Source organism: Notechis scutatus, chromosome 2 (assembly GCF_049901735.1).
Source record: "Notechis scutatus isolate UNSWTSFEM ecotype Mainland chromosome 2, rNotScu1.2, whole genome shotgun sequence".
NCBI lineage: Eukaryota > Metazoa > Chordata > Lepidosauria > Squamata > Elapidae > Notechis > Notechis scutatus.
The window spans coordinates 29,328,382-29,355,056 of record NC_142010.1 but is presented as its reverse complement, the minus strand read 5'-3'; the positions used below and the strand labels follow the sequence as shown (position 1 = coordinate 29,355,056).

General features: G+C 40.2%; 1 protein-coding gene across 2 annotated transcripts in view; it reads left to right on the top strand.

Moving 5' to 3' along the window:
- The window catches only part of FHIT (fragile histidine triad diadenosine triphosphatase), a 964,256-nt gene that overhangs the window by 771,395 nt on the left and 166,186 nt on the right, over positions 1–26,675 (top strand). For both annotated transcript variants that reach the window (XM_087954523.1, XM_087954522.1), the window contains exon 5: positions 3,652–3,720. In XM_087954523.1, the coding sequence (XP_087810649.1) occupies positions 3,652–3,720 (69 nt within the window). The remainder of the gene's footprint in view (positions 1–3,651; positions 3,721–26,675) is intronic.

Here is a 26,675-nt window from a genome sequence, read left to right as displayed (position 1 = left end):
TTTGGCTATGTAGTTACAGTGGGCTCTACCACTTAGATCATTAGAGATGAGTACTCCAAGATCCTTGACAGAGTTTGGATCATCAACAAGGTCTTGACTATTCAGCTTGAATTTTATTTTCTGATTTCTTTTTTGCCAATATGTAGGACAGAGCATTTATTTGTTGAGATTTGAAGTTGCCATTTGTTTGATCATTCTGATACATAGTCGAGGTCTTTTTGAAGGGTAGCAGAATTATCTGTGGTGTTGAATAGCTTTACATCATCAGCGAAGAGAACACAATCGCAGTTGGGGGAGACATTAGATAAGTCTAAATTTTATTGATACATACAGAGCCTCCTGTGATGTCCAGCCAGAAAAGCAACTAGGAAATAATGTTTGGAAATTTGGGATGTGTTGATTTCAGATACAAATAGCACCATGTTCTGTTTTTCTGGTTTGCAAACTGGTGGCAGGGATAGTGATTCATTCAGCCAAGAACAAGGAGAAAGATATATTCTAGAACTATACCTTTTTTCAGTGGTGGGATTCAATTTTTTTTTACTACCGGTTCTGTGAGCATGGCCTGGTGGGCGTGGCTTGGTGGGCATGGCAGAGGAAGGATACTGCAAAATCCCATTCCCTCCCCACCCCACTAACCTGCTTTCCAGCTCTGTTCTCCTCTGCAGGGCAACAAAAGAAGACCCAGCCGATCAGCTGGGACTCGGGAAGCAGAGCATAGATGTGGTGGGGCCAGTCAGAGATGGTATTTGCTGGTTCTCCAACCTTCTCAAAATTTCCGCTACCGGTTCTCCAGAACTGTTCAGAACCTGCTGAATACCACCTCTGCCTTTTTTTCTTTTTTGAGATGGGGTAATGTGCAAATCAGGCCTGATTCAATCTGAATACACACATCAATTTCATAAATTGGTCCACTTCATTGTGGAGATATCCATTCAGATATAAATTTTCTAAAACCTGGTACAGTTTGGATCACTGAACACACATATAGAAAAAGTTCAAACAATGTAAATCAATTTAATACTCTGAGTTGTTTGAATTAATTTGGAGTATACAGTATTTTTACAGGCTTAGTGGCAATTAAGTTTTGGCTTCACACTTCAGAAATATTTCTGAAGTTTATTTTGCCTCTGAATACATCAGGTTGTAAACTGGGATACTGGGAATTCCCCAGTTGAGTGACTTGAGCCAATGATTTACTCTCAGTCCTAGAAAGGAAGTAATGGCAAACCACTTCTGAAAAAAATATTACGAAGAAAATTGCAGGACTTGTCCTGTCAGTCTCCAGGAATCAGACACAATTGAAAATAAATAAATAAACATAGGTGGCAGCTGAAGCCAACATTTCATTTTCTTGCTTTTATCTTATTGTTGTATATTTAAGCTGCAAGATTTCTTGCCCAAGAATCTTGATTAGTAATTTATTCTGCACCATTTTGCTTTGGGCAAAGTTCGTTTTGTACAAACACACAGATGTTTATTTTATCTGAGGCTTAATTCAGTATCTTTTATCTGTTTTTCATGTTTTCTTTTAAAAAAAACCCTGTTACAATGTATCTTGTAATTGATTTTAATAATTTTTCCTACTGTTGTGTGCCCCTTTTTGTGTGCCTCGCATTTGTGTTTGTGTTTTATGTGCTTATAATATTTTTGTATGTGGATTTTAAAAGAAATAATTCATTTTCTACATAAGGGGCTAATGGACAGGTGCATGCAAAGATACAGAGACAGGTTCACATAGATACATTTTATCCAGGTGCACACATAGATACAGAGACAGATGTACCTAGAATATTAAATACCAATACATTAGTGGGTCAGTTCACACTAAACTTTTTTTTGAATATATGTTTTATTGGTACATTTTTTTCTTTAAAAACATAAAAAATTCCATGTCTGTCTGAACAGCGTGTTGTCTGGGCACAATTAATTTTAAATAATGATACAGTAATAACCATAATCATACCAGTAATCTTAATAAATATATTGATATTGAAATATTTCATACCTTTGTCTATCTAGATTACACATAACTGTGACTGGGTCATTTGTGATCCATTGTATCATGGGAAATCAATCATTATTTCAATGTTTTATATGACCCAGGCCATAATATTAAGCCATGCTATGATTTATATTGTAGAACACAACACATTATATTTTGTGACTGAGTTTTCTAACCAAGGTTTGGGTTTTATTGTCATGTGAATCAGCTGCATTGAATAATAGGACTTCCAAGACATTGAAAAGAAGTACTTCCCAAGGGCATTGAAAGAAATGATTAATTTTTCTTCTTGAAAGATCAAAGTCTTTGTATCCTCTGGAAACTTGGGGATTGGCTGCTTTAATAGCTCACAGACAATAGCTGTGCTGGGATTACCAGCAAAAGCAGTTGTGCCTGGATGGGCACATGGCAGACAACTGGGATTAGCCTTTGAAGCAGATGTGTTGAAAGGAAGACTCAATCCTTTTAATGCTTCAAGGAAGTGCAAGGTGCATGGACCAGGTGCATGGCGAAGTATTTCTTCAACTGTTTGCACAGTCCTGGTAAGCAGGACTTCCTTTCCCCCAATATGTACCTCATTGTGGGTCCTTCCAGTGCCATTGTGGTAAACTTATTTTGGCTTATATTTCACTCCCATACTCTTTACAGGCACCCTCATAGACACATATGCAAAGAGCTCTGTTTGGATATGTCTGGAAAAAATACTGTAGGGCTCTTTGCGAGAGAGTATTTAGGCTGTGTGACAAGTTGCCATGATTGATTGGTTATTGCAATCAAATCAAAGTTGATTCTTAAGCACTGCATTAGTTGGTTTTTCTCCATGATGATCATGCCATTAGCTGTTGGATTTTTTTAATGTGGTAGCTATCATTTAGTTGTTATTTTTATTGTTTACTGTATGATCCAGATCCTTTGAGGAAATTATAATTGTATATAATATGTTTTTGTAAGTCACTGTGCAGTTTGAAGATTTTACAGCATACAACAACATATTAATAATAATAATGATTCATCCTCATGTTTGTCTTCATCAACTTTCTGTTCTGTGTCAAGTGTGATAGATAAGTTGTGGTGGGGGGGTGTCTGCATCATTTATTTGTAAACATCTAAAGTGGGGATTGGTGAACCTTGGCTTAGGTTGATAAGCGTAGAATCTCTTTAAAGTCCAAAATGAGAAATGTTGTTCCGCTAGATTGCACCATTCTCAGTTAAATGAGTTTATAAAGATCTAGTTTGAAAAAAGTTATACTTATCATTTTAACTTGACAGCTAGGTGATAGCCTGTCATTTCAATAACAATTGAAATGCAGAGTGGCATCTGGTAATTCCCCAGTACCTTTCATCCTTATCTCAAAATCCCCATCACCATGGAGTTTTCTCTGTCCTCCATACATTTCAGAAGATCGACTATTTTTATTTACTTAACTCTCTGGGCTCCTTGTTTATGTTATTTACCATGTATGAACTGCCTTTTGGGCCCCTACAAAGATGCTTCCCTAGATTAAGATGGCAAATAAAGATAAGCTTTACAAAAGGGATCGTTAAAAACAATAACGCCACACGAAAGAATTGAGAGCATTTGAAAAAATAATCTGATGTGTTAAAAACTTCTGGCTAATCTTGAATTTGATTTTATTTTATTTTAGCACGTTCATGTTCATGTACTTCCAAGAAAGCCAGGTGATTTTGACAGAAATGACAACATCTACGATGAGGTAAGACTGAGCTGAAGAGCTCAACCTTTTCTTTTAACCTGATTATTTAGATTTAGCACACGCACACAAACATGCATGTGCTACCATGCCAATTTGTCGCTGCCTATAATCTGAAACTGCAACTTCAAAGTGAGAGTTTCAAATAATGGTTTCACAAAGGCATTAATCTGATTTTGTCAGATAATGTAACAGAACTGAGATAAATATTACACACTTTATCTTAGCAACTGTCATTCTAGGACTGCTTCACACTTCGGGGCTGATCTGTCTGGTACAATGGTAACTTTTAGTAGCAATCTTATCAAATTTGTAGCATGTTCTGAATAGCCAAAAATTGGAGCCGTATTATTTTTTTAAAGGAATGCTCTATGAAACACTTGGTAGCAGGGATGGGATGCTACCAGTTCTGCCCGGTTCTATAGAACCGGTAGCTCTGAGGAGCAGCGGACACTGAACCGGTTCGATGTTTGCTGCTGTTTGGCCCACCCGCCCACCCGGGCTCTTACCTGTCCTTTATTTCCTGCTTTTTCAATCTCAGCTGCTTTGCACGGCACAGCTGAGGTTGAAAAAGCAGGGAAAAAGTGGCTTTTCAAACGCTGCACACTTGCGCGTAGCCCCTTTTTCAGCTGTCCAGGTGACACAGCTTAAGGTTTTTTTTACACACGCGCATGGTGCACATCAGGCACATGTGCGTGCGAAGTGCGCATGCGCACGCAAAACATAGTCACCGAACTGGTAGTAACACCAGTTGAATCCCACCCCTGCTTGGTGGTCACATTTCCTGAACTGATAACCTTTCTTTATTGTGATGTAGTGACTGTTGATGATAGTTGTATCCATAATGGGATCAGAACCTGCAGAGTATCACAGCTATTAGGCATTTCAGGTGACAAATATTAGGAATTACAGTAATAATATGTTTACAGTTCTTCTATTAGCATCCATCCACAGGAGGAGGATAGAGTTATGTACTATATGCCTTTAAGACTGTTCTGGCCCACTAACAGACTTGTATCATAAAGTGGAGGATATTATTCATCTCCTACGTTGAACCAGTATCTAACTAAGAGTCAACAGTTACCAATAGAAGATAATATTGTAGCTCAGGGCTGAATTGTGGGATCCTTGGTGCTCTCAGCTTGGTTGTTTTCTTGCAGATATTTCGTTACCCCACTAGGTAACATCATCAGTGCTAGAAGTGAGTGGAGTTTGCTTTCTGTGGACATAGAAGTGACTTGCCCTATCAGTGTTGGTGGGAATGTTCTTGGTACTTCCTAGATCAGGCTGTTGATGATTATTTCATTGTTTGCCTGAGGTGAGTTCCTTGATTGAGGTATTGCTTATATGCCACGAACAACACTCCAATCAGAATGGAATGGAATGGAATGGAATGGAATAGAATAGAATAGAATAGAATAGAATAGAATAGAATAGAATAGAATAGAATAGAATAGAATAGAATAGAAAGTTGGAAGGGACCTTATAGGTCATCTAGTCCAGGGGTCCCCAACCACCGGTCCGCAGACCGGTACCGGGCCGCGGAACAACTCCTACCGGGCCGCGGCTTGCTGGGCGCCGCCATCTTTTTTTTCATGAAAAAGTGCTTCCGGTGAGCTTTTCGGGTGAAAGCTCACGGAAGCACGTTTTCATCAAAAAGATGGCGGCTGCGCTCCGGTGAGCTTTTCCGGGTAGAAAGCTCACCGGAAGCACGTTTTCATCAAAAAGATGGCGGCGCCAGCGCTTCCGTGAGCTTTTCCGGGTAGAAAGCTCACCGGAAGCATGTTTTCATCAAAAAGATGGCGGCGCCAGCGCTTCGGTGAGCTTTTCCGGGTAGAAAGCCATTTCTACCGGGAAAGCTCACAGCAGCAGTCTCATCTTTGATGAAACGTGCTTCGTGAGGTCACCGGAAGCACATTTTCATCAAAAAGATGGCGGCGCCCAGCTGATGCCGGTACCGGGCCGCGGCGCCCAGCTGATGCCGGTACCGGGCCGCGGCGTCAAAAAGGTTGGGGATCACTGATCTAGTCCAAACTCTCCCCACACCCAAGCAGGAGATCCTACACCATTTAATCAAGACCACCTCCACCAACACTTACAGGGCAAGTCACCTGTATATTAACAGAGACAAAATGTCACTCCCTTCTAATATTGATGATGTTACTAGTTGGTAATGAAATGTCTTCCAGAAAATAACCAAGCTCAGAGAGCACCAAGGACCCCCCACGGTCAACAGTCAGTGCACTTGAATAAGAGGGCATGGCAACATGACCCAACAAAAATTTGGGTTAATCCTACTTCACCTCAAATGTTAGATCTCCTGGTCTAGTAATTGAAAGAATTAGTGGGGGTTCACCCATGATATCAACACTGGTCTGCTGATCATCAACGCAGATGGTGGAAAACAACAGAATGATGGATTGCTGTGCTTTAGCAGCCAAAGTGGTACCAAAGAGAGGCCAGTGCAAATCTTTAGTGTAACATGATTAGTATTGCTGAGCCTTTCTGTCTTATGCATGGAGGAAAAGCTCATCCTTTCCTATGGATGAATTATTCAGTGTAAAACTTTTAAACCGACAATGATATTCAGCAGGCGATGTCCTCTTCTTTGCCTCTGACATTCAGAGACACAGCAAGAAAATCACTTAGGAAAAGATATTTTGACTTTGCAATCTCATTCAGCGCATTATGCTAAATCGTTTTGGCGGCACAGGAATGCCTATTAGGAATCATTTTCAATTTTGGAAGTGCTTAAGCATAAGAGTTAGCAGCTTTTGGGTTTCCATTTTATTCAAGCAGAACTGGCAAAGGAAAGAGACCTCAGTTGATTCCCCTATAAAAGAGCCTGATTGAATATTTTTTGACTTCACACATGCTCTTCTTAAGCCAACTTTCTTTAGAAACAGGAACGAGAAGGATAAAAACCAGGCTGGCACATTCTCTCTCTTTAATCTCCAAAGAGTTTCTTTAAAATGACTTTCCAGTTACTAGTGAATGAATATTTGCTTTCATCGACCAATGATTTTGTTAAACCATCAGTGCTGTTAACTATTGAACTATTTCTGAAGAGACTTTAAAGATATGCCTACAAAATGATCCATAGGTCATTTCTACAAAATGTTCTCTTAAATAATGTTCTGCAACAGGTATTGCTCTCTGAAATATAGCCTTTAATCAATACACCAAGTATTCTGGAGGAAATTTTCCAAAACAAACAAGGAAACAAAAACGAGGCTACCAAATCAGGGTTGAAAAAGACCTGGAAATCTACTAGATATCAGAAGGGTTGTCTGTTATAGTCTGTTGCTATCTAGTGAGTCCCAATTGTTGAAGCCCACATCTGATAGCACTAAATAGATTCCCTCGTTAAGTGGCCTAGAAAGGTTCTGTCCCCTGTATTCAACTCCTGTGCATCATTCTACCCACTGAAAAGTCTACTCCAATTCAAGACCACTGTCAGCCTTGGAAGCCATATTTCACTTAGAAGCTTCGAGGCTGCCACATTTAGTGCCTGGGAATTTGGGGGGGGGGGTTCCATAGAGAGTTGGGCAATTAGACTCAACAACATTCTTTCACAGGAAGTCAAGGACATGTTACCCTGCACCTGGAGAGGAGTGTCTGGAGGAACGTCTCCAGTTGGGATGATGTTTGATTGGGCCATGTAATGGACTGGTGGGTGCAGGGGAGGGATCTTTTAATTTCTATTGGGAAGGAAAAACCCGGAACTCTCAGATTCGGGTTTCCCAGATGTGCCAATATGACAACTCTAATAAAATGGAACTTTGAGAAAATGCCTGTCTCAGAGTTTATAAGTTTGGAGTTTGTTAATTGGAACACTGACAACCACAGTATCCAAAAAGGAGACAGATGCAGTGGAGGTTTCCATCCTGTTTCTTCCTCATTATGAGCTAATATGCTGGAAGGAGCAATATTCTGAAAGAATTAAGACACTCCAGTACTCTGAAATGAGCTACTGTCAAGGAGGATGAGGAGGTTATGCCCCCCTCCTTGACAGTAGGTTTTCTTCTTGTTTAGTTATGGCATGGATCCACTGTGTGGAAATATTTGGTGCTCTCTGAGCTTGGTTGTTTTCTTGCAGATGTTTCTTTACCCAACTAGGAAACATCATGAGTGCTAGAAGGGAATGCTCTCTGTTTATTTACTTGCCCTGTCAGTGTTGATGGGAGTGTTTTTGGTACTTCCTTGATTAGGCTGTTGTGTGCTGTTAACTTGCCTGAAATGGGATAGGTTCTTTGTCTGAAGTGGTATAGGTTCTCTGTTTGAGCAGAGGGCTGGTCTAGAAGACCTCCAAGATCCCTTCTAGTTTCTGTTCCATTCTATTCCATTCTATTCTATGTCTGAGTTGGCAATTCTTTGATTGGGGTATTGTATACTGCTTGGCTGATGGTCTAGTATAAATCTTGGTGTTAATCTCTGCTTATCTAATGCTGATTACTGGCAAGGAGATGTTGTGGTCTTTTAGCTTTTTGATATATATTTTTAGTTTCCTAGTATGATTTGATTGCTTATTTAGTATCCTATGACTATCACTAAGTGTTGTATCTTATAATTCTTGATGAATGTATTTTTATGTACACTGAGAGCTTATGCACTGAAGACAAATTCCTTGTGTGTCCAATCACACTTGACCAATGAAGAATGCTATTCTATTCTATTCTATTCTATTCTATTCTATTCTGTTCTGTTCTGTTCTGTTCTGTTCTATTCTATTCTATTCTATTGAATGGCCTGTAGATGTTGTTTATTTCTATGTGCCTGTTGATGGCTGGCTAGTATGAGTGCCAGGCTACTAGGAATTCTCTAGAGGTAAGTTGGTCCCCTTTCCCAGTGTTGCAGACAAAATTGCTATGCTGGCTTTGACAGTGGAAGGTTTCTTTGCTAGCTATTTGCTTTCAAGATCTAGCTTTCCAATACAGTAGAATCTCTAGTCACAATATAATTCATTCCATAACTTTGGTCACAACCCAATTTGGTCGTGACCCAAACCTAATTTTGGAAATTTGCCACTTACAAAAAAAATGGCGTGGAAGGGGAAATCGGCTGCAAAAAAAAAAAAAAAAAAAAAATGTGAATTTTTTGGTCGGAACCTGATTTGGTTGTGGTCAGAAGCGTTCGTGCCCAGAGGTTCTACTGTATACTGACTCCTTTCATCCCTGCTCCCAAACCTAGTAATGCAATTTTTTTTAAAAAAATCACCATTGATGGTGTTCCAGATATTTAGTATCCTAATCTTTTCTAGTTTTCCTCTCTGGCAAAAATCTTCCTTATTTTTTTTTTAAGTCAGTAGCTATGCCTCAACTCTTTTTGAGTTCTCCTGATATATTGCCTACAATATATATCCTTCAGAACAGACCTGGAAGAAGAGGAAATAAATTCATAATGAATAAAATAAATAATGAAAGCCATGCCAGAAGAATGAGTTAGATTTTCCCCCTTTGACCTATATAAAATCTCTCAAAAATACATCTGGAAAAAGTAGAGTCAAAGCCCTGGTATTTGCCCATATTTTATTCTCTTATATATTCTATGACACTGAATGCAAAATAATCAGAGAAATACCTACTTGTCCAATTCTAAGTATGGAATATCAAACAAGATGAATGTTTAATCAGACTATTCCTATAAACTAACAAATATATTGTTTTCTAATAGTTATATGTAGGTTAGTGGATTTGGCTGAGGTCTATATAGGTTTCTTAAAATGGCCCTAAGTTTTAGTTATTATTATTAATCTTTCTCTGAATACTTTTCTTTCTCTTATTTTTTTTTCTTTAAACACAAATCTAATAGAAATTAATTAGTGTACTTCAAGGTGTTTTACATAGAGATTACCTTAAAAAAGCCAAGGTTATTTTAAGACATCTACTTCTATGGGAATGAACATATTCATAAGTATATGTTGAAGCTAAATAAATCTTTTTTTCAGATATGTATGAATTCTGATCTTATTTCAAAATCTTGGGGTGTAGCTATCCATTTGGAATCTTACTCATTTGATTAGTTTTACCATCTCCATAATGTTTTCAAAAGTATTTCTGGCAGGACTTCCAGATTCTGAAACAGGTTTGTTCCCCATACCATCTGTCTGGTAAACTCACAAGATTTGTTTCTCTCGCCATGCACATGTATACATCTGAACTACACTGTGTTGTTTCTCCATGACATATAATATATGTGGGTACATGCATAATTTTGTATTTATTTATGTATTTATTTATCTTGTCATGTCTATGTTTATATTAGAGGTGAAGTACACTTTGAAGTACACTTTGAGAGCTGTATGCAATGTAATTTCATTTTAATGTATGCCGATTAGTGTACATTTAAAGTGACAATAAAGTGTTCTATTCTATTGTATTCTGTTCTAATTTAGTTTTCTATTCTAATTTAGTTTCTGGTTGGATTTTAGGAATGTTTCACCTTATTATAATTTTTATTTTCTCATCTTCTATACAAATAGCAACAGCAATAACAAGATACAACTGTCTAGTCTTAGATCTTACTATCCTACTATGTTAACATCATTCCATTCCAGTGCCTGTGGATTATTCTAGACAATTTCCAATAATAATTTACATGTTTGTGTAATGCTTTCTGTCCAGGGATATTGCTGTACAAAGACCTTGTTAAAATTTCACTTCTTCTATTCTTTCAACCATGAATCACTGTTACTGGGCATGCACACACATATATATTCATAGGTACTTATCCGTACAGCCTCCTCTTCTGCAGACTGTTTGTTTGAATCCTTAGATCAAAATCTTACTTGCTTCTCCAGCCTATTCTCAAATTATGCATTCTGGCTGAAAGTGAAAATGGAATCAGCTGGAAACTTGTTTTTTCATGAGATTCTTTGTAAGTTCTTCCCAGATCTAAACTGAAAATATGGTGAGATTATCTTTACAGGCAGTGCCATAATAGATAAAGTCCTAGGTGCTTCATATCCTGCCACATTGTAAGATAAGGGTTGTGTAGCTGTATCAGAAAAGTTTAATTCTTTGTTGAGATTGCTCAGTGACATCCCTTTTCAGCCATGAATATGGACAGCCTTATTAGCAGCATCATAACAACAAGATTGTTAGTATTATGTCCCCTTCTGCTTTATTTCCATCCAGATGCTCAGCTGTTGAGTTCCTCAGCTGGGAAACTAACAGCCAGGGCTTGAGACCCAAGCTCTGAGCAATGGGGTGAGCTCCCATTCCTTACCTCAGTTCCTGCCAGCCTAGCAGTTCGAAAGCATCCAAATGCAAGTAGATAAATAGGTACCACTTCAGTGGGAAGGTAACAGTGTTTCATGAGCCTTTGACATACGGCCATGCTGGCTATATGACTATGGAAATTATCTTCGGACAATGCTGGCTCCCTCTGCCAAAAAACGGAGATGAGCACCGTGCCCTAAAGTTAGACATGACAGACCTTTATCTTTTTGCAGTCATTAAACAAGGGAATCTATGGTTACTTGATCTGAGTTTCCAAAATCTAGTTGACAATTGGATGGCAGCAAAAAACATACAAGAAATCCTAACATTTTTCTGTCATCCAATGGCTATCCTTATGCGTTCAGCCAAGACTGATTGGCATGATCATTTTATGTTTTTAGTATATTATGAAGGATTTTAAAGTCTACAGTAGTTTGGGACTGTGTAATGTTAAATATTAGTGTACAAGTAGTCCTTGACTTATGACCAATTCCTTTAGACACTGAAGGTACAATGGACTTCTTCCTTACCACTCAATTTCAAAGCTATGATGGCTGCTCCTCAGTGGTGGGATTCAAATTTTTTTTACTACCGGTTCTGTGAGCATGGCTTGGTGGCCATAGCGTGGCTTGGTGGCCATGGCTTGGTGGCCATGACAGGGGAAGGATATGGTAAAATCCCCATTCCCTCCCCACCCCACTAACCTGCTTTCCAGCTCCATTCTCCTGTGCAGGGCAACCAAAGAAGACCCCAGCCAATCAGCTGGGACTCGGGAGGCGGAGAATAGATGGGGGCAGGGGCAGTCAGAGGTGGTATTTGCCGGTTCCACGAACTACTCAAAATTTCTGCTACCGGTTCTCCAGAACTAGTCAGAACCTGCTGAATACCACCTCTGCTGCCCCTCTATTCCTCTGGAATTACATAATCACTTGTTGGGCTTTTGATAAGTGGCTCACTTTTACAGCCATTTGCAATGTTTCATGGTCACGTGACCATTTTTAAAAACCTTTTTTTTGCTCATTTCCAGCATAATACCCCTTTGGGTATTTTTTTTTCACCTTAATCACCACGGAGCTTGCTTAATGACCTCAGTGGTCATGTAATTTACTGCCTCAAAATTGCCAAGAAATCAAGTCTGGTTGTATAATGCCTCAATTTATGACCACCATGACTTACTAGTACCATAATTTTGCGCTCAATTATGATCATAAATTGAGGATTGCATGTAATATTGATTCTTGTGCCCCGGATATGGTAGCCTTAAGAAAAATTAGTACAGGCAAAGTAACTCATACAATAAGAGAAATCATTATGATCTGGGTAGGCCACACCACAGCTGAACTGTAGATAAGAACTTGGGGCTTATTTGAAAAAAAAAGGGTCAGAAGGAATGCCAAGTCATCAGCTTGGCAATGGAGGGTTGGGTAGGACTGGAAAGAGAAAAAAGATTTTTCTTTTTCTTTTCTAATTCAGGCTGGAAAAAAATGGTATCAGTGTCATAGCATCCTCTACTGATGAAGAAAAATATTGCAGCTTTGTAAAGGAAGAATTTTACTATTACCCCATTTAGCAATAGAAAAAAAAAGTATAAGAAAAAGAAACTAAGGAAAAATAAAAATGTGATCCGACTTGTTTTAGGCCACTTAACAGATGTTGCACCCCTGGCATATGAAGCCAGATGACTGTAAAAAAATAGATTTGGTCAGTATAAAATATTTGTGAAAAGAGTAGCAGAATAGATTTTGTGTTCTTCTGGAATTTTCCATCCACATTTTCTACACGGGTTCTAGAGGCTGAGGTTCTTCAAAGATCCCAGAAAGGAATCCATAAGAACTTCTCTATAAGTATTGAATTCCCAGTGACTTCTCAATATTATCTGGGAGGTATGGCCATCAACACAAAAGATCCTTAAGCCAGGGGTGTCAAACTCACGTTGTCACGGCGACGTCACGTGATGTATTGGGACTTTTTCCCCCTTCATTAAACTGGACTTGGGTGTGGCCAGAACGTGACACATCCGACTTGTGGGCCAGGAGTTTGACAGCCCTGCCTTTAGCTATGAGACCCACCTGGGAATTTCATAGATAGATAGATAGATAGATAGATAGATAGATAGATAGATAGATAGATAGATAGATGATAGATAGATCATATAGGCCACATCAACGTACAGTTTCAAACACATATTACCAATAAAATTCCAAACAATTTAAAATGAGAGTAGGTAAAATATAATAGTTATAGGATAAAATACAATAATTTAATACATAAATATATAAAACAGAATAAAATGAGGTAAAGTTATATTTCATGATCACCCCTGCAATCTACCACATATGCTGATCTCAGTCGGATCATTTTAGTCAGAAATTGTGCTGTATTAAATGTCGTTTTCAAATTCTGGCCACACATGAGGTATGTTGTTTTAATATGGGCCTCCCACTGGGCCAAACATTTAATACGTGGCTCGAGGTACTTATCTCTCGCAATTGAATAACATATGAGTCAAATCTTCTATCTCTTCAGCTCCACAGATACATGTACGTTCATTGTATGGGATAGAATGGAATCTCGCAAATCTAACCATTGTATCAAGCTGTTCAAATCTTGCTTGGGTAAATGTCTCCCTGAGGTGTTTTGGCAATTGCGATTTTAAATAGTTGTCCATTTGGAAGGTGCATTTATATTTGCTCAGCTTACTAAGTGTGGCTATGTCGTTTTGGGAAGCTTCCCTCTGTTATTGTAGTATAGGACTGCACTGTTTTTTTTGGGGTGGCTGCAGCACCCTGGGGGCTCGCATTTAAATAGTTGTTCATTAGGATTCTTAGATCCCTCTCAATTACTATTACTAATTGATCTGTTGATTTCAGTAGCTAAAGTTTGAAGCCAATGCTGACTGTATATGAGAATGTACTTTAAAAAAAATCTTTGAGATCTAAAACCTGTCCTTTTCAGTTAATGCTAGCAACCGTGTTGGGTTTTTCTCTTCCATTTCCAAAGAAAAGGGGGAACAAGAAAATGGGAGAGAATGGGTAACCTACTAGTCTTTTTCCACAGGCAAAGCCTGCTCCTCTCGATTTTACTAAAAGCCAATGGAGTAAATAACTTTGCAGCTCAGCTCTTATGCCATTAGTAAGTGCTGCTGGAATTGGGAGGGTGAGATAATTGGGAGAGAGCGGCCATAAAAAAGCTTATCGTAGGAAATTAAAATGAATCAGCTATAGAAGTCACAGCTGTTTCAAAATTGCCAGTGGTTTTTTTTTTCCTTTCCAAAAGACTCCCTGCCTATTATTTTTCTGTTGAACTAATTATTTTGTATTGATTTTTCTTCTGAGAGAAAAATTGCGAGCATGACCCAGTCTCCAGTAGGCTCTGCTTTGCTCTCCTGTAACTTTGAGAACATGAAACTGCCATGATATTCTGAGTATGGGCAAAGCCCAGAAGAAAAGAAAAGGAATTTCTAAAGTGCACATAATGTTTGATCTAAATCTATCTATGACTATCTATCTATCTATTGATGACTATAGTGATAAAATTCAGTTCTACATTGAGAAGAACAGCGTGTGTTTTTAATCCTATTAGGGGCTGCTGCTTTCTCTCCACCTAGCGGGAGTAACTCTATCCATCGATGCGTCTTTGTGCTGGGAGAACTATTTTTTTACTGGTATGCAGTAAATGAAGTTGTTGGGGTCCTATGAGCAGAAAGGGAGTTGGTTGTCCATTTCCCTTCAGAGTTTATGATCCAAAGTAGGAATTGTTCTATCTAGCACTCTGGAAATGGTGTTATTATCTTAATTCTGGGTCGAGGATTTATGCACGTTTGTGTCATTCCAGAATATCAGTTGATATGGCTGTATACAGGTAGTCCTTGGTTTCTATACCCTACAATGGATGTCTCTGCATTTGCAGAGCGGCAGAGGTAGAAGACCTGGCTCGCATTTTATTTGATTGTTGCCTGTATAAGAAGGTGAGAAACAGGTACCTTGGTCTCTATACCAAAGGAATGACCAATTGGGACCTCCGTATCAAAACAACTTGCCTTATGTGTGGCCAGAATCTGAAAATAACATTTAACACAGCACAGTACTTTAGCAAAATGGTTCGGTTGAGATCTGCATATGTGGGACTGATTTGGGTAAGTTGTAAGAGTCACACCGAAATATAGTTTTATCATATTTTATCTAAATCTTAAATTATTGTATTTTATTCCAATTGCATTTTAAATGGCTTTCATCAAATTTTAGTAATAATTTATTTCTGGAACTCTGCACTTTGATATGGCCCAAGGGCTAATTAATAAATGAATGAATGAATGAATGAATGAATGAATGATAGTCCTTGGCTTATAACCACTCATTTGAAGTTACAATGGCACAGAAAAAAGGTGATATAAGACTGGTTCTCGCACTTTCTACCATCATGTTAATAGCACTATCATCAGTGATGGCAGGGGTCCCCAACCACCGGTCCGCGGACCGGTACCGGTCCGTGGAACAAGTCCTACCGGGCCGCTGGTTTGCTGGCGCCGCCATCTTTTTGATGAAAAGTGCTTCCAGTGAGCTTTTCGGGTAGAAAGCTCACCGAAGCACTTTTCATCAAAAAGATGGCGGCGCCAGCACTCGGTGAGCTTTTCCGGGTAGAAAGCTCACCGGAAGCACTTTTCATCAAAAAAGATGGCGGCGCCAGCGCTTCCGGTGAGCTTTTCCGGTAGAAAGCTCACGGAAGCACTTTTTCATCAAAAAAGATGGCGGCGCCAGCGCTTCCGGTGAGCTTTTCCGGTAGAAAGCTCACCGGAAGCACTTTTTCATCAAAAAGATGGCGGCGCCAGTGCTTCCGGTGAGCTTTTCCGGGTAGAAAGCCATTTCTACCTGGAAAAGCTCAACGAAGCAGCTGCCGCCATCTTTTTGATGAAAAAGTGCTTCCGGTGAGGTCACCGGAAGCACTTTTTCATCAAAAAAGATGGCGGCGCCCAGCTAATGCCGGTACCGGGCCGCACCATAAAAAAGGTTGGGGATACCGGGCCACGGCATAAGAAAGGTTGGGGATCACTGAGTGATGGTATTCTACCGGTTCGGGCCAGTTCGGGAGAGCCGGTAGCAGCGATGAGCAGCAGAGAGCAAACCAGTTCTCTCCACCGCTCTGCTATTGGGCCCACCCGCCTGCCTGGGCTCCCATACTCACTTTTATCTGCTGAATTTGAAGCGCAGCTCCTTTGCGCGGCACAGAAGAGTGTCGTGCGGCAGCTGCTGATGTGACCGGGATTGTGCAGGCTTGTAGGAGGCGACCTAGAACGCCTCTGTGCCTGTGCAAAGTGTGCGTTTGGCGCGCACATGCATGCAAAATGTGTGCACACACACAAAACAAGCCCACCAAGTCACACCCACTGAACCAGTTGCAAAAATATTTGAATCCCACCATGACTATCATGTGACCAAAATTAGGGCACTTGGCAACCAGCATGTATTTACCATGGTTGCAGCATTCTGGAGTCAGGTGTTGGCCATTGGTGACCTTCCCAGCTGGCTTCTGACAAGCAAAGTCAATGAACAAAGCTGGATTTGCTTAACTACCATGTGATTCACTTAACAACTGCAGTACTGACTTCACCACCCTGGCAAAATGGGTCGTAAAATTGGGCGTGAGTCACTTAGCAACCACCTTGCTTAAATATGGAAATTTTGCTCCCAATTGTGATCGTAAGATGAGGACTACCTATATAGAAGAAGATGACAAAGTTGGCTATTTAGTCGTTTAATGGTTCTCGCAGTAAAATGTCTCTTATTTTGCAAAGCTGGAAAAAGTTGGCCTCTCCTCAGAATGGGAGTTACCTGCTCTGAATTATTCACAAAACAGAGAAAGATTTTGGACAAAGGTCTTGGGGAGGTCCAACTTCAAGTCTATTGCACAAGGTTGTGATAGAATAAAATTGGAGAAGGGACCAGATTGCTGTGTATTCCACCTTTAGTTCCTGGGAGATGTAGATCTAAATTAACACCATAATCATAAGCATATTCAGTGGCTCAGTTTGTCATCTCCTGAGTTTGGTGTACAGCTATGCTGGTGGCAGCTTTGTACATCAGACAGCCTGGATCCCTGCCTGGATCAGACAGCCTGGATCCCTTGAGCATATGGCCAGTGTTATTTCGCACTTGTCCCTGTCCACTACAGACAAGGACAATGACAGGATCACCATCAATGCCAAGTCTTCCTTGATGATTCAAATAGCACGTGAAGCAGCTGCTACAGTACCTTCCATGCTGTCCTTCCTGGAGGATAAAATAACTCTGTGGGGTACCTTGACTCTCTAAAACAGGGGTGTCAAACTCAAAGCCTGTGGGATACTTAGATATGGCCTGCGGGGCCACCCTGGAAATAGCAAAGGACTGGCCCATGGTGCCTCTGCAGGCAAAAATGGAGCTGGGGAGGGCCACACGCAGCCCTCTCAAACTCCATTTTTGCTGGCAGAGGGTTGCAGGAGGTCTTCCCAGCCAAAAGCAGAGCTTGCAAGGGCCATGTGAGGCCCTCCTGAACTCCATTTTCACTGGCAGAGGGTGCCAGGAGGCCATCCCAACTGAAAACGGAGCTTGGGAACCCGTTTTCTCAGACAGAGCACTCGGGCCACCACAGGCGCCCCCGACATGAGTGATGTCAAGCTGTCCATGGCCACCCTGGTCATACCCACCCAGCCCCTCAAGGTCAAACACAAATGCATCTCTCAATGAATTCGAGACACCCCTGCTCCAAAACATCTTTAGCCCCCATCTTTAGAAACAATTCTGCTTCTTCGCTGTGGGAGTTATTTTGCCCATATTGAAATCAAACTCTGCTCCCAACTTCAGGAGACGCTGATGAGGCTTCCGAAGCCTGAGCTAACTTTATCTCGAGAAGCCATTTTTTATTTTTCAAGAGAATCCCTTGAGGGCCAGAACAACCTCAAGCACAGGCAAGGTAAAGGAGGCCTCTGAGACCCAGGGAACATCAATCCTTTTATCAGCAATTTGTCTTTGATCAGTTGTGACTCCTTATTGCCAACTCCTGTGCCAATGACTTGCCATCAAGGACGTGCAGATTGCAAACGCCTGTCAAGTCAAACTAAGTCAACCCAAAACCTGCAGCGGGGACCCATAACTCTTTTACAGGAGTACTTTGTCTTTGTTAAGAGGAAAGACTACATGTAGCCAATCGCTTAAAAGCCAACATTTTACATGTTTGAGGGGAAAGCCTTGTCGAAGGCTTCCTTGAGCCTGGCTGAGAATTGAAAGCTGGAACATTTAAAGAAAACAGCACAGCAGCAAAACGGGTTGGGAAGGAGGCACAAGATGGATGGAAACACCAAGAGACAGATAGGCTGGAAGGAAATTAGATGGGGTGTAAAACGGCAAACCAGCTCTACCTGGGTCACAAATATGATATGCAAAGGGCAGGGAAGAGAGGGATAAACATGCAGATGCTTCAATAGAGGCAAACACCCTTTGACTATGATATTAAGGAATTGGAACATTTCCAGGGTGTGTTACAGCTATCAAAAAACAAACACACCAAAGATCAGTCGTGTCATCATGATCAAGAGCCGTGATGGCATAGTGGTTACAGTGCAGTATTGCAGGCTACTTCTGCTGATCACCATCTGCCAGCAGTTTGGCAGTTCAAATCCCACCAGGCTCAAGGTTGACTCAGCCTTCCATCCTTCCAAGGTGGGTAAAATGAAGACCCAGATTATTGGGGACAATAGGCTGACTCTGTAAAACCGCTTAGAGAGGGCAGTAAAGTACTGTGAAGCGGTATATAAGTCTAAGTGCTAGTGCTATCATCATCATCATCATCATCATTTTGAATGTATTAGTGTGATGACATCATCAAACATGGTAAAAATTTTGTTTTAATATTATATATCACCTATAGTCAGATGGAGTTAGGCAGCCTTACAAATTTGACAAATAGACAGATATTCAGTGTTTTAAAAAGTTAACAATGTACAGGTAGTCCTTGAATTATGACTATAATGGAGCCTGCCCGTCACAGTTGTAACTCATGACAATCATAAATCAGATCATCCATGTGACTGATTCATGTTACCACCTTTTTTTCTGGCAGTTGTTAAGCAAACGTGGCAGTTATAAAACAACCAACTCAATCGTAAAGTAACACTGCAATTATTAATCGAAGCTTCAATCGTTAAGAGAACACCTCAGTCAGTAAGCAGACCAATGATTCTGTCAACTCGTGAAGCATCCCTGATCTGCTCTTGAGTTGCCATAGGCAAGGAGGGTGGGAAAATGAACTTCACAGCTGCATCAAGGAGCTGTCTCAGTCAAAACAAAGCACATTCCAACTGATACATTGAGGTCGTCTCCACGGAAATCCACGGTGGCGCAAGGGAGTGACTTTTACAACCCCCGAAATTGCTTCATTGGGTAACGTGATTGTTGATATATCTTGGGGGGAAGGAGAAACAGAGTCAGAGGCAAAGCGTGAATTAACTGAGGTCAGAGTTGGCTCCATCTGGTCCATTCGACATGAAGCTCCTAATAAATAACTGGATTTATTTTGAAGCTTAGGCTTGAGACTCATGATTTAATTAGGGCATCTGTCGGAACCCTGACAGTTTCACTATGGGCCTTTTTTGCCAACAAACAAATCAATGCTGGGTTGTTGGGGTTTTTTTGCAAAAAACATTGCAATACACTAGTGTGACCTAATGCTGAGTTGCTAAGTGTCCCAAATTCAGTCATATAACTGTGGGGGAGGGGGCTGTCAGAACTATGAATCTAGATTATAAGTACCTCCAGGGAGGTCTCTTCTAACTTCAAATGATCAATAAGCTACTAGTCATAACTAATCCTTCCATTCCCCACCATCCAGTCAGAGCTGAAGAAGCTTCTTGAATGAGAAGCGAAACGTCTTCAAAGAAAAAAAACCCAAGAAAGTCCAGTTGCCTCTTGAAGAAGCACCTTTGGGACTACTAGTCATAAGTTGAGCGCTACTTGTATAAATAGGTTTAATGGTTTCCCCTGTCCAGTCATGACCGACTCAAAGGGGTGGTCCTTATCTCAGATTCTCAGCCAAGGGAGCATATGTTGCTTGGGAGACTCATCTGTCATTCTGTGGCTGGCATGAAAATATGAAATGCAGTAACCTTTCTCCCAAAGTGATACCTATTTATCTACTCACATGTGCAAGCTTTCGAACTGCTATGTTGGCAGCAGCTGGGTGAGTAATGGGAGCTCATCCCTTTATGTGGTGCTTGGGTCTCGAACCCAGGCTATTGGCTTTCCAGCTGTCTTAACTGCTGAGCCATTGCATCGGCCACCTGTATAAATATAATAAAATAAATCACTAGCACAGTAATGAAAGCCATGCCAACAATCTATCCAACAACTCTACCAGCATATCCTTCAATTTCTACTTATGGGTGGTGAAGCTCATCTCTTACATAAAGGATGAAACTCCCGTTGAGAGGTGTTATGTTTAGAGGCTGGGTGTTGCCTACTAAACTTCCATTTTTGTCACTGATGAAAGTTGGGTGTTGGTTTATATGTTCTGTGTAGAACTCAGAGAATGTTAACTAGAAGAGAGCCTAAATTTTGGGCTGCTTGAATGCATCAAGCAATAACCTAAATAATTTCCAGTCCTTTGCAGACAAGAGCTGTAGTTTAGGAGCAGGGGAGGGGAGAGGGGATAGAAAAAGAAAAAAAGAGAGAGAAGGTAATTACCAAGCTAGTCTGTTAATGTTTATTTTAATCATACTGACTATTCCAGCTTGGCAGACACAGCCATTAAGTGGCAGAGGCAGGAGCAAGCCATCACAGCAAAATGGTGATGATGCTGGGAATTAGGCTCAGGAGTGCAATTGGACTTGTCAGTTTATATAGACATAAAGCTTCATTGTTTTGCACAGACACAACTGGCTTTGAAAGCATCTAATTTCCTCCCAATATTGTTAAAATCAACCCGTTTTTTTTTTCCAACCTTGGCAACTCGAACATGTGTGGACTTCAATTCCCAGAATTCCCCAGCCAAGGGATTTTGGGGAATTAAGGTCCACACATCTTAAAAGTTTCCAAGGCTGAGAAACACTGTACTAGTCGGTCCTGTTGTTGAATAGCTCATGTTTATCCAGTTTATAAAAAAGCCTTAAGCTTCAAGCATGCCTTGACCAGGTTTGGATTTGAAGCCCTCTAGGGCAGTGATGGCTAACCTTTTCAGCTTGGTGTGTCGAAAATCGGGAAAAAGTGTAGCCTTCCTCGGGTCGTGTGTCACTTCAAGAAATATCAATAATTTGGTTTATGACGGACTGGGCTGGGGTGATCACACAGGGCTGTGAAACTTGTCTCCCTGGTCTCAGGGCTGCAGGTGCAGGATGTGGGGCTCGGAAAGCCACCTTACAGGGCTGTGAACCTCATGGATCTCCTTTCCTCCTGTAGCGTTCCTGAGGTAATGAAACTGACAAACTTCAGTTTATGGCGGTTAAAACTGGTTCTCTGTTGCAAAGATCTTGCGGCAGCGGTGACACCACGCCTCCACGCAACAAGCAGGGAGCAGGGATTGGAGCAGAGCACAGGCAGCCTCTAAATGTGCAGGTTTTCCCCACACCAACAGGCGTGTCAGTCAAAGTGCCTCGGCGTGTCACGAGTGACACGCGTGTCATAGGTTAGCCATCACTGCTCTAGGGCAAAACTTTCAGACACACCGCTTTGCAGAGATGCTGAATTTATTTGGATTCTTTGGTGCTGTCTATGTGCTGTATATTCTTGACAATTCATGATACTGAACTCAAGCCAGGTTTTCCCTAATGAGGAGTGCATTTCTTTGAATCTGATGGGAGCGTGACAGGTGGGCATTAATTAAACAGTGGGTAAGTCAAAACTGAAACAGTGGGTAAGTCTTTCCTTCTCTCTGAATGCCTTTCCCCTCCCACCCCCAATGGTCCCTTTTCTCTCATACAAGTGCCCATCCAAAAGACAGGGATGGTAAGTTTTCCCCAACTGTTTGCCAAGCGCTTTTGAACTTGCTGCAGGTGGTCCAGCCTTGCACTGCAAGAAGATACTGTTTGAGTTTTGTGGGTCTTTCTGGCCTCACCTGAAGAACACATGAGACTACCAAGTTAGCCAGGACCATTTTTGCTATCTGGATCTCCCCCTCCTCCTCTTCCCTCATCACCACCACTATCACCACTACCAACATCTCCAACATCTCCATTCTCCCCCTCTTCCTCTACCTTTCCTTCCTCCTGTCTATAGATAGCATTCCTCAGGACACAAAATCTTCAAGTCAAGTCAGAATAGAGTTGGAATAGACCTTGGAGTCTTCTAATCCAACCCCTGCTCAAGCAGGAGATCCTATATCATTTCAGACAAATGATTGTCCAATCTCTTCTTAAAAACTTCCAGGGATGAAGCATCCACAACTTCTGAAGGCAAACTGCTCCACCAGTTATTTATCCTCACTGTTAGGAAGTTTGCTTTTCTCCTTGATTAGTTTCCATCCATTGTTTTTTGTCCTCAGGTGCTTTGGAAAATAAATTGATTCCCCTCTTCTTTGTTACAGCTGCTCAAATATTGGAATACTGCTATCATGTTGTCTGTCCCCACCCCCCAGCATCCTTCTTTTCTCTTGACTAGCCAAACCCAAATCCTGCAACCGTTCTTCATATGTTTTAGCTCCGATATCTTTAATCATCTTAGTTGTTCTTCTCTGCACTTTTTCCTAGGTCTCAATATATATTTTTGTAATGTGGTGACCAAAACTGGATGCAGTTTTCCAGGTGTGGCCTTACTAAGGCTTTATAAAGTGGTACTAATACTCCACATGATTTGATTCTATGCCTCTGAGAAATGAATCTCAGGAGTACAGTGAATAAGGTAACCCACATATGCACACTGTGGGTCAGATTAGTTCAATGTGAGGGCTTTTGAGAAGGAAGGTCCTCTCGGAAATCTTCCTTCTGCTCCCTTTAAGTGATGCCGATTTAATTTAATTTATTTATTTATTTATTTTTGTCAATTGCTTACAAGATAATAGGTATAAGTAAAAACATAGTTATGAATACATGGATACATATAAGAAAAATAAAAAAATAAAGGAAACAATAGGACAGGAATGGTAGGCATGTTGGTGCACTTATGCACATGCCCTGCAGACCTCTTAGGAAAGGGGTGAGGTCAATAGTAGACAGTCTAAGGTTAAAGTTTTTGGGGTTTGGGGAAGAAACCACAGAGTCGGGTAGAGTATTCCAGACATTGACCACTCTGTTGCTGAAGTCGTATTTCCTGCAATCAAGTTTGGTGCGGTTTACCTTGAGTTTGTATCTATTGTGTGCTCTTGTATTGTTATGGTTGAAGCTGAAGTATTCATTGACAGGTAGGACATTGCAATGTATGATTTTATATACTATACTTACATCGGACCGAAGGCGGCGTAGTTCTTTTTTTTTTTTTTTAAACAAGTTTTATTAATTTCAAAAACAAACAAATCATCATCAACCATTACATATTTGAACCTTTTTCCATTATAGATTTAACAAGTCAGATAAAACCTTATCTTATACAATACATTTCTATATTATTTCATCTATTTCTTTCTGACTTGATTATCGTCACTCTCTTTCTATGTTTCTACAAGGTTTCACCAATACTCTCAAAGACATAAACAGACACAAACATACATATAAAAAATCTTTTAGTAAAGTAACTTGGCCCCAGGTACCTCTCTTTATATGGGCTTTAATTATATTCATGCTCATCTTACAGATCATTACCTATTTTGTTTACCATTCTGTATCTTCTATATAAACTTCTCCACACATTTCACTCTTCATAATTCTATCTTATTCAATCCATCTTAATTTAAATCATTATATTTGTATCTTTTGCCCATCCTTTATTATCCCTCTATCTCATAATGAAAAAAAAAAAGAATTTCTCCTGAAATCACTAATCAGAGTATGATGCCTTTCTATCCTCTCCCTAAATTAATTAAATTAACATTTAAAATAACACCTAATACCCGATTTGATTCTGCTTGGTACATTCTATCTACTAATTTTTACTTTTAGTAACAATAAAAACAGAGTAAAAAATCAAAAATGTTTAAATACATAATATCCTCCTAAATACGTAGTCAAATAATAAATCTAAATAATAAATCTTATAGCATTCTCATTGCCTTTCCCTTCAATATTTTATTACATTTTAAAAATCAATCATTATTAAACATTTCAACATTTTAATTTCTTATTAACTCTTAAGCCATTCTAATTTTCTATTTCTAATACAAATGTTACAATACCATCTTGTGTACCTTGCAGAATCTTTTTTAAGAAAATTTATGCTTTACCCATTATCCCTAAAAAAGATTCCTCTTTTCCCATCTAATTTTAAAACTTTGTGGCTTTTCTCCGCCTTTTCCCTTTCTTTCTTCCCCCACCAAATCTTCCTACTCCCCCTTCTTCTAACCTCTGTCTTGCCGGCATCCCTTCTCTGTTGTATTCCCTTTTTCTCTTGTTTGCTATCATTGTATTTATTTTGCATCATATTTTTCTCTTTCTTAAATGTTTTTTTGGATATTAAGTCCTTCATTTTCCTCGCTTTCTTCCTTCCTTCTTTCTTAGATGAATTTTGGGATTCATTGAAGATGGCGTCTTCATCTTCTTCTTGTTGTTCTTCTACTTCCATCTGTATTGTCTGTTCATAGTTAACCAATGCCATTTCTAAAAATAGAAAAGCTTTTTCCATACCATCTTTACAGGCTGCTTTTGTTTGCTCATATTCACCCCTCAGTTCCTCAAAGGAAAAAGCCATTATAGATCTTTTCTTTTCTTTTTCCCCTCTTTCTTCTCACACCAACCAAAATATTCCAAAAGAAAAATAAGACAATCCCAAAGTCCACAATCCTCAATCAATCCAAGCCAAGCCAAAATTCCCCCTTTCTCTTCCAGGGGTAGTATCAGACAAAGAAAAAAAGAAAATTCAAATCTGTGTTTTGAAGCCTTATTAAGATTTTATTTCTGTTTTCAAATCCTTAAGGCATCTCCTCCAACAAAATCCAACCAGATAAATATATTTTTTGTCCTCTCCCTTCCGACTTATCCCAAAAAGCTAGTTTTACCTGAAAAAAAAAACAGGTTTCTCAATATCCATTTATTAATTCGTCGGGGGGGAGAGTAAACTTTCCTTTCAGCACCTCAGAATTGCCGCTTATTTTCTCTTGTGGAAAGAATCATCCAAAAAGCCATCATTTTCAGGAATTAAATTAAATATATCTTAGAGTCCTGGATCGACCAAGAAGACTTTCACTTTTAAAAACTTTCTCCTCTTCCTCCAGCGCATACTTGCCCAGCTGCCGGCTTCTTTGTGGCGGCCATTACGGACCGCCGCTGCACCGTCTTGGTAAAAGGGGGTTCTGCCGGCCAGGGAGGGGGTCTGCAGCACCCCCAAACCCTTTTCCGGATCCCCCCTACCTTCAGCTGCCCCTGCAGGGCAGCCTTGCTCCGCACCCTTTCGGATCGGAGCCCCAAAAACGGCTAGCGCGGCAGGGATCGCGCAGCTTCGCGAATCCCTACCGCTCGCAAAGCCGACAAACCGGAAATTCAAGGCGGCGTAGTTCTAAGTTTTCTACGTGTAGAATTTCAAGTCTTGTGGCATAAGGTATTCTGCAATGAGTAGAGGAGTGGAGAACTCTTCTTGTGAAATATTTCTGGACTTTATCAACTAATAAATATCAGATTCGTAATGTGGGTTCCAGACTGATGAGCTGAATTCGAGTATTGGTCTAGCAAATGTTTTGTATGCTCTAGTTATTAGTGTAATATTACCAGAGAAACAGCTACGTAGGATTAGGTTAACAACTCTTAATGCCTTTTTGACTATGTAGTTATAGTGGGCTCTAGCACTTAGATCATTAGAGATGAGTACTCCAAGGTCCTTGACAGAGTTTGGATCATCAACAAGGTCTTGACTATTCAGCTTGTATTTTATTTTCTGATTTTTTTTGCCAATATGTAGGACAGAGCATTTATTCATTGAGATTTGAAGTTGCCATTTGTTTGACCATTCTGACACATAGTCAAGGTCTATTTGTAGGGTAGCAGTATTGTCTGTAATGTTGAATAGCTTTACATCATCAGCGAAGAGAACGCAGTTGCTCTTGATATGATCACAGAGGTCATTTATGTAGAGTATGAAAAGAGTTGGTCTTAAAACACTGCCTTGGGGGACACCACTGTTGACAGGTACAGAATTTGATAGGACGCTCCCAATTTTGACCATTTGTTGTCTGTTTGACAGGAATGCTTCTATCCAGTTATGCAGGTGTCCAGAGATACCATAAGATTTTAGTTTTAGGAGTAGTTTACCACTGAATCAAAGGCTTTACAGAAGTCTATGTAGATTGTGTCTCTTGCTTTGCCCTGATTGAGTTGTGTAGTCCATATGTTTTTGCAGTGTAAGAATTGCAGATTACATTATAGTTTTTTTTTCCTGAAACCAAATTGTTTATTAGAGAGTGGGTTGTTTGTTTCTAAGTGTAGGATGATGGATTGGTTAATAATTAATTCCATGACTTTACAGATGACGCAGCATAAAGAGATTGGTCTGTAATTTTCAACTAGGCTGGGGTCTCCCTTTTTGAAGATGGGGATGACCGTGGCTTGTGACCATAGTTTTGGCAAGGAGCTGGTCCTGAAAGATTTTTCAAAGATTATGCTCAGAGGTTCGGCTAAGGCAGTGGATAGCTTTTTTA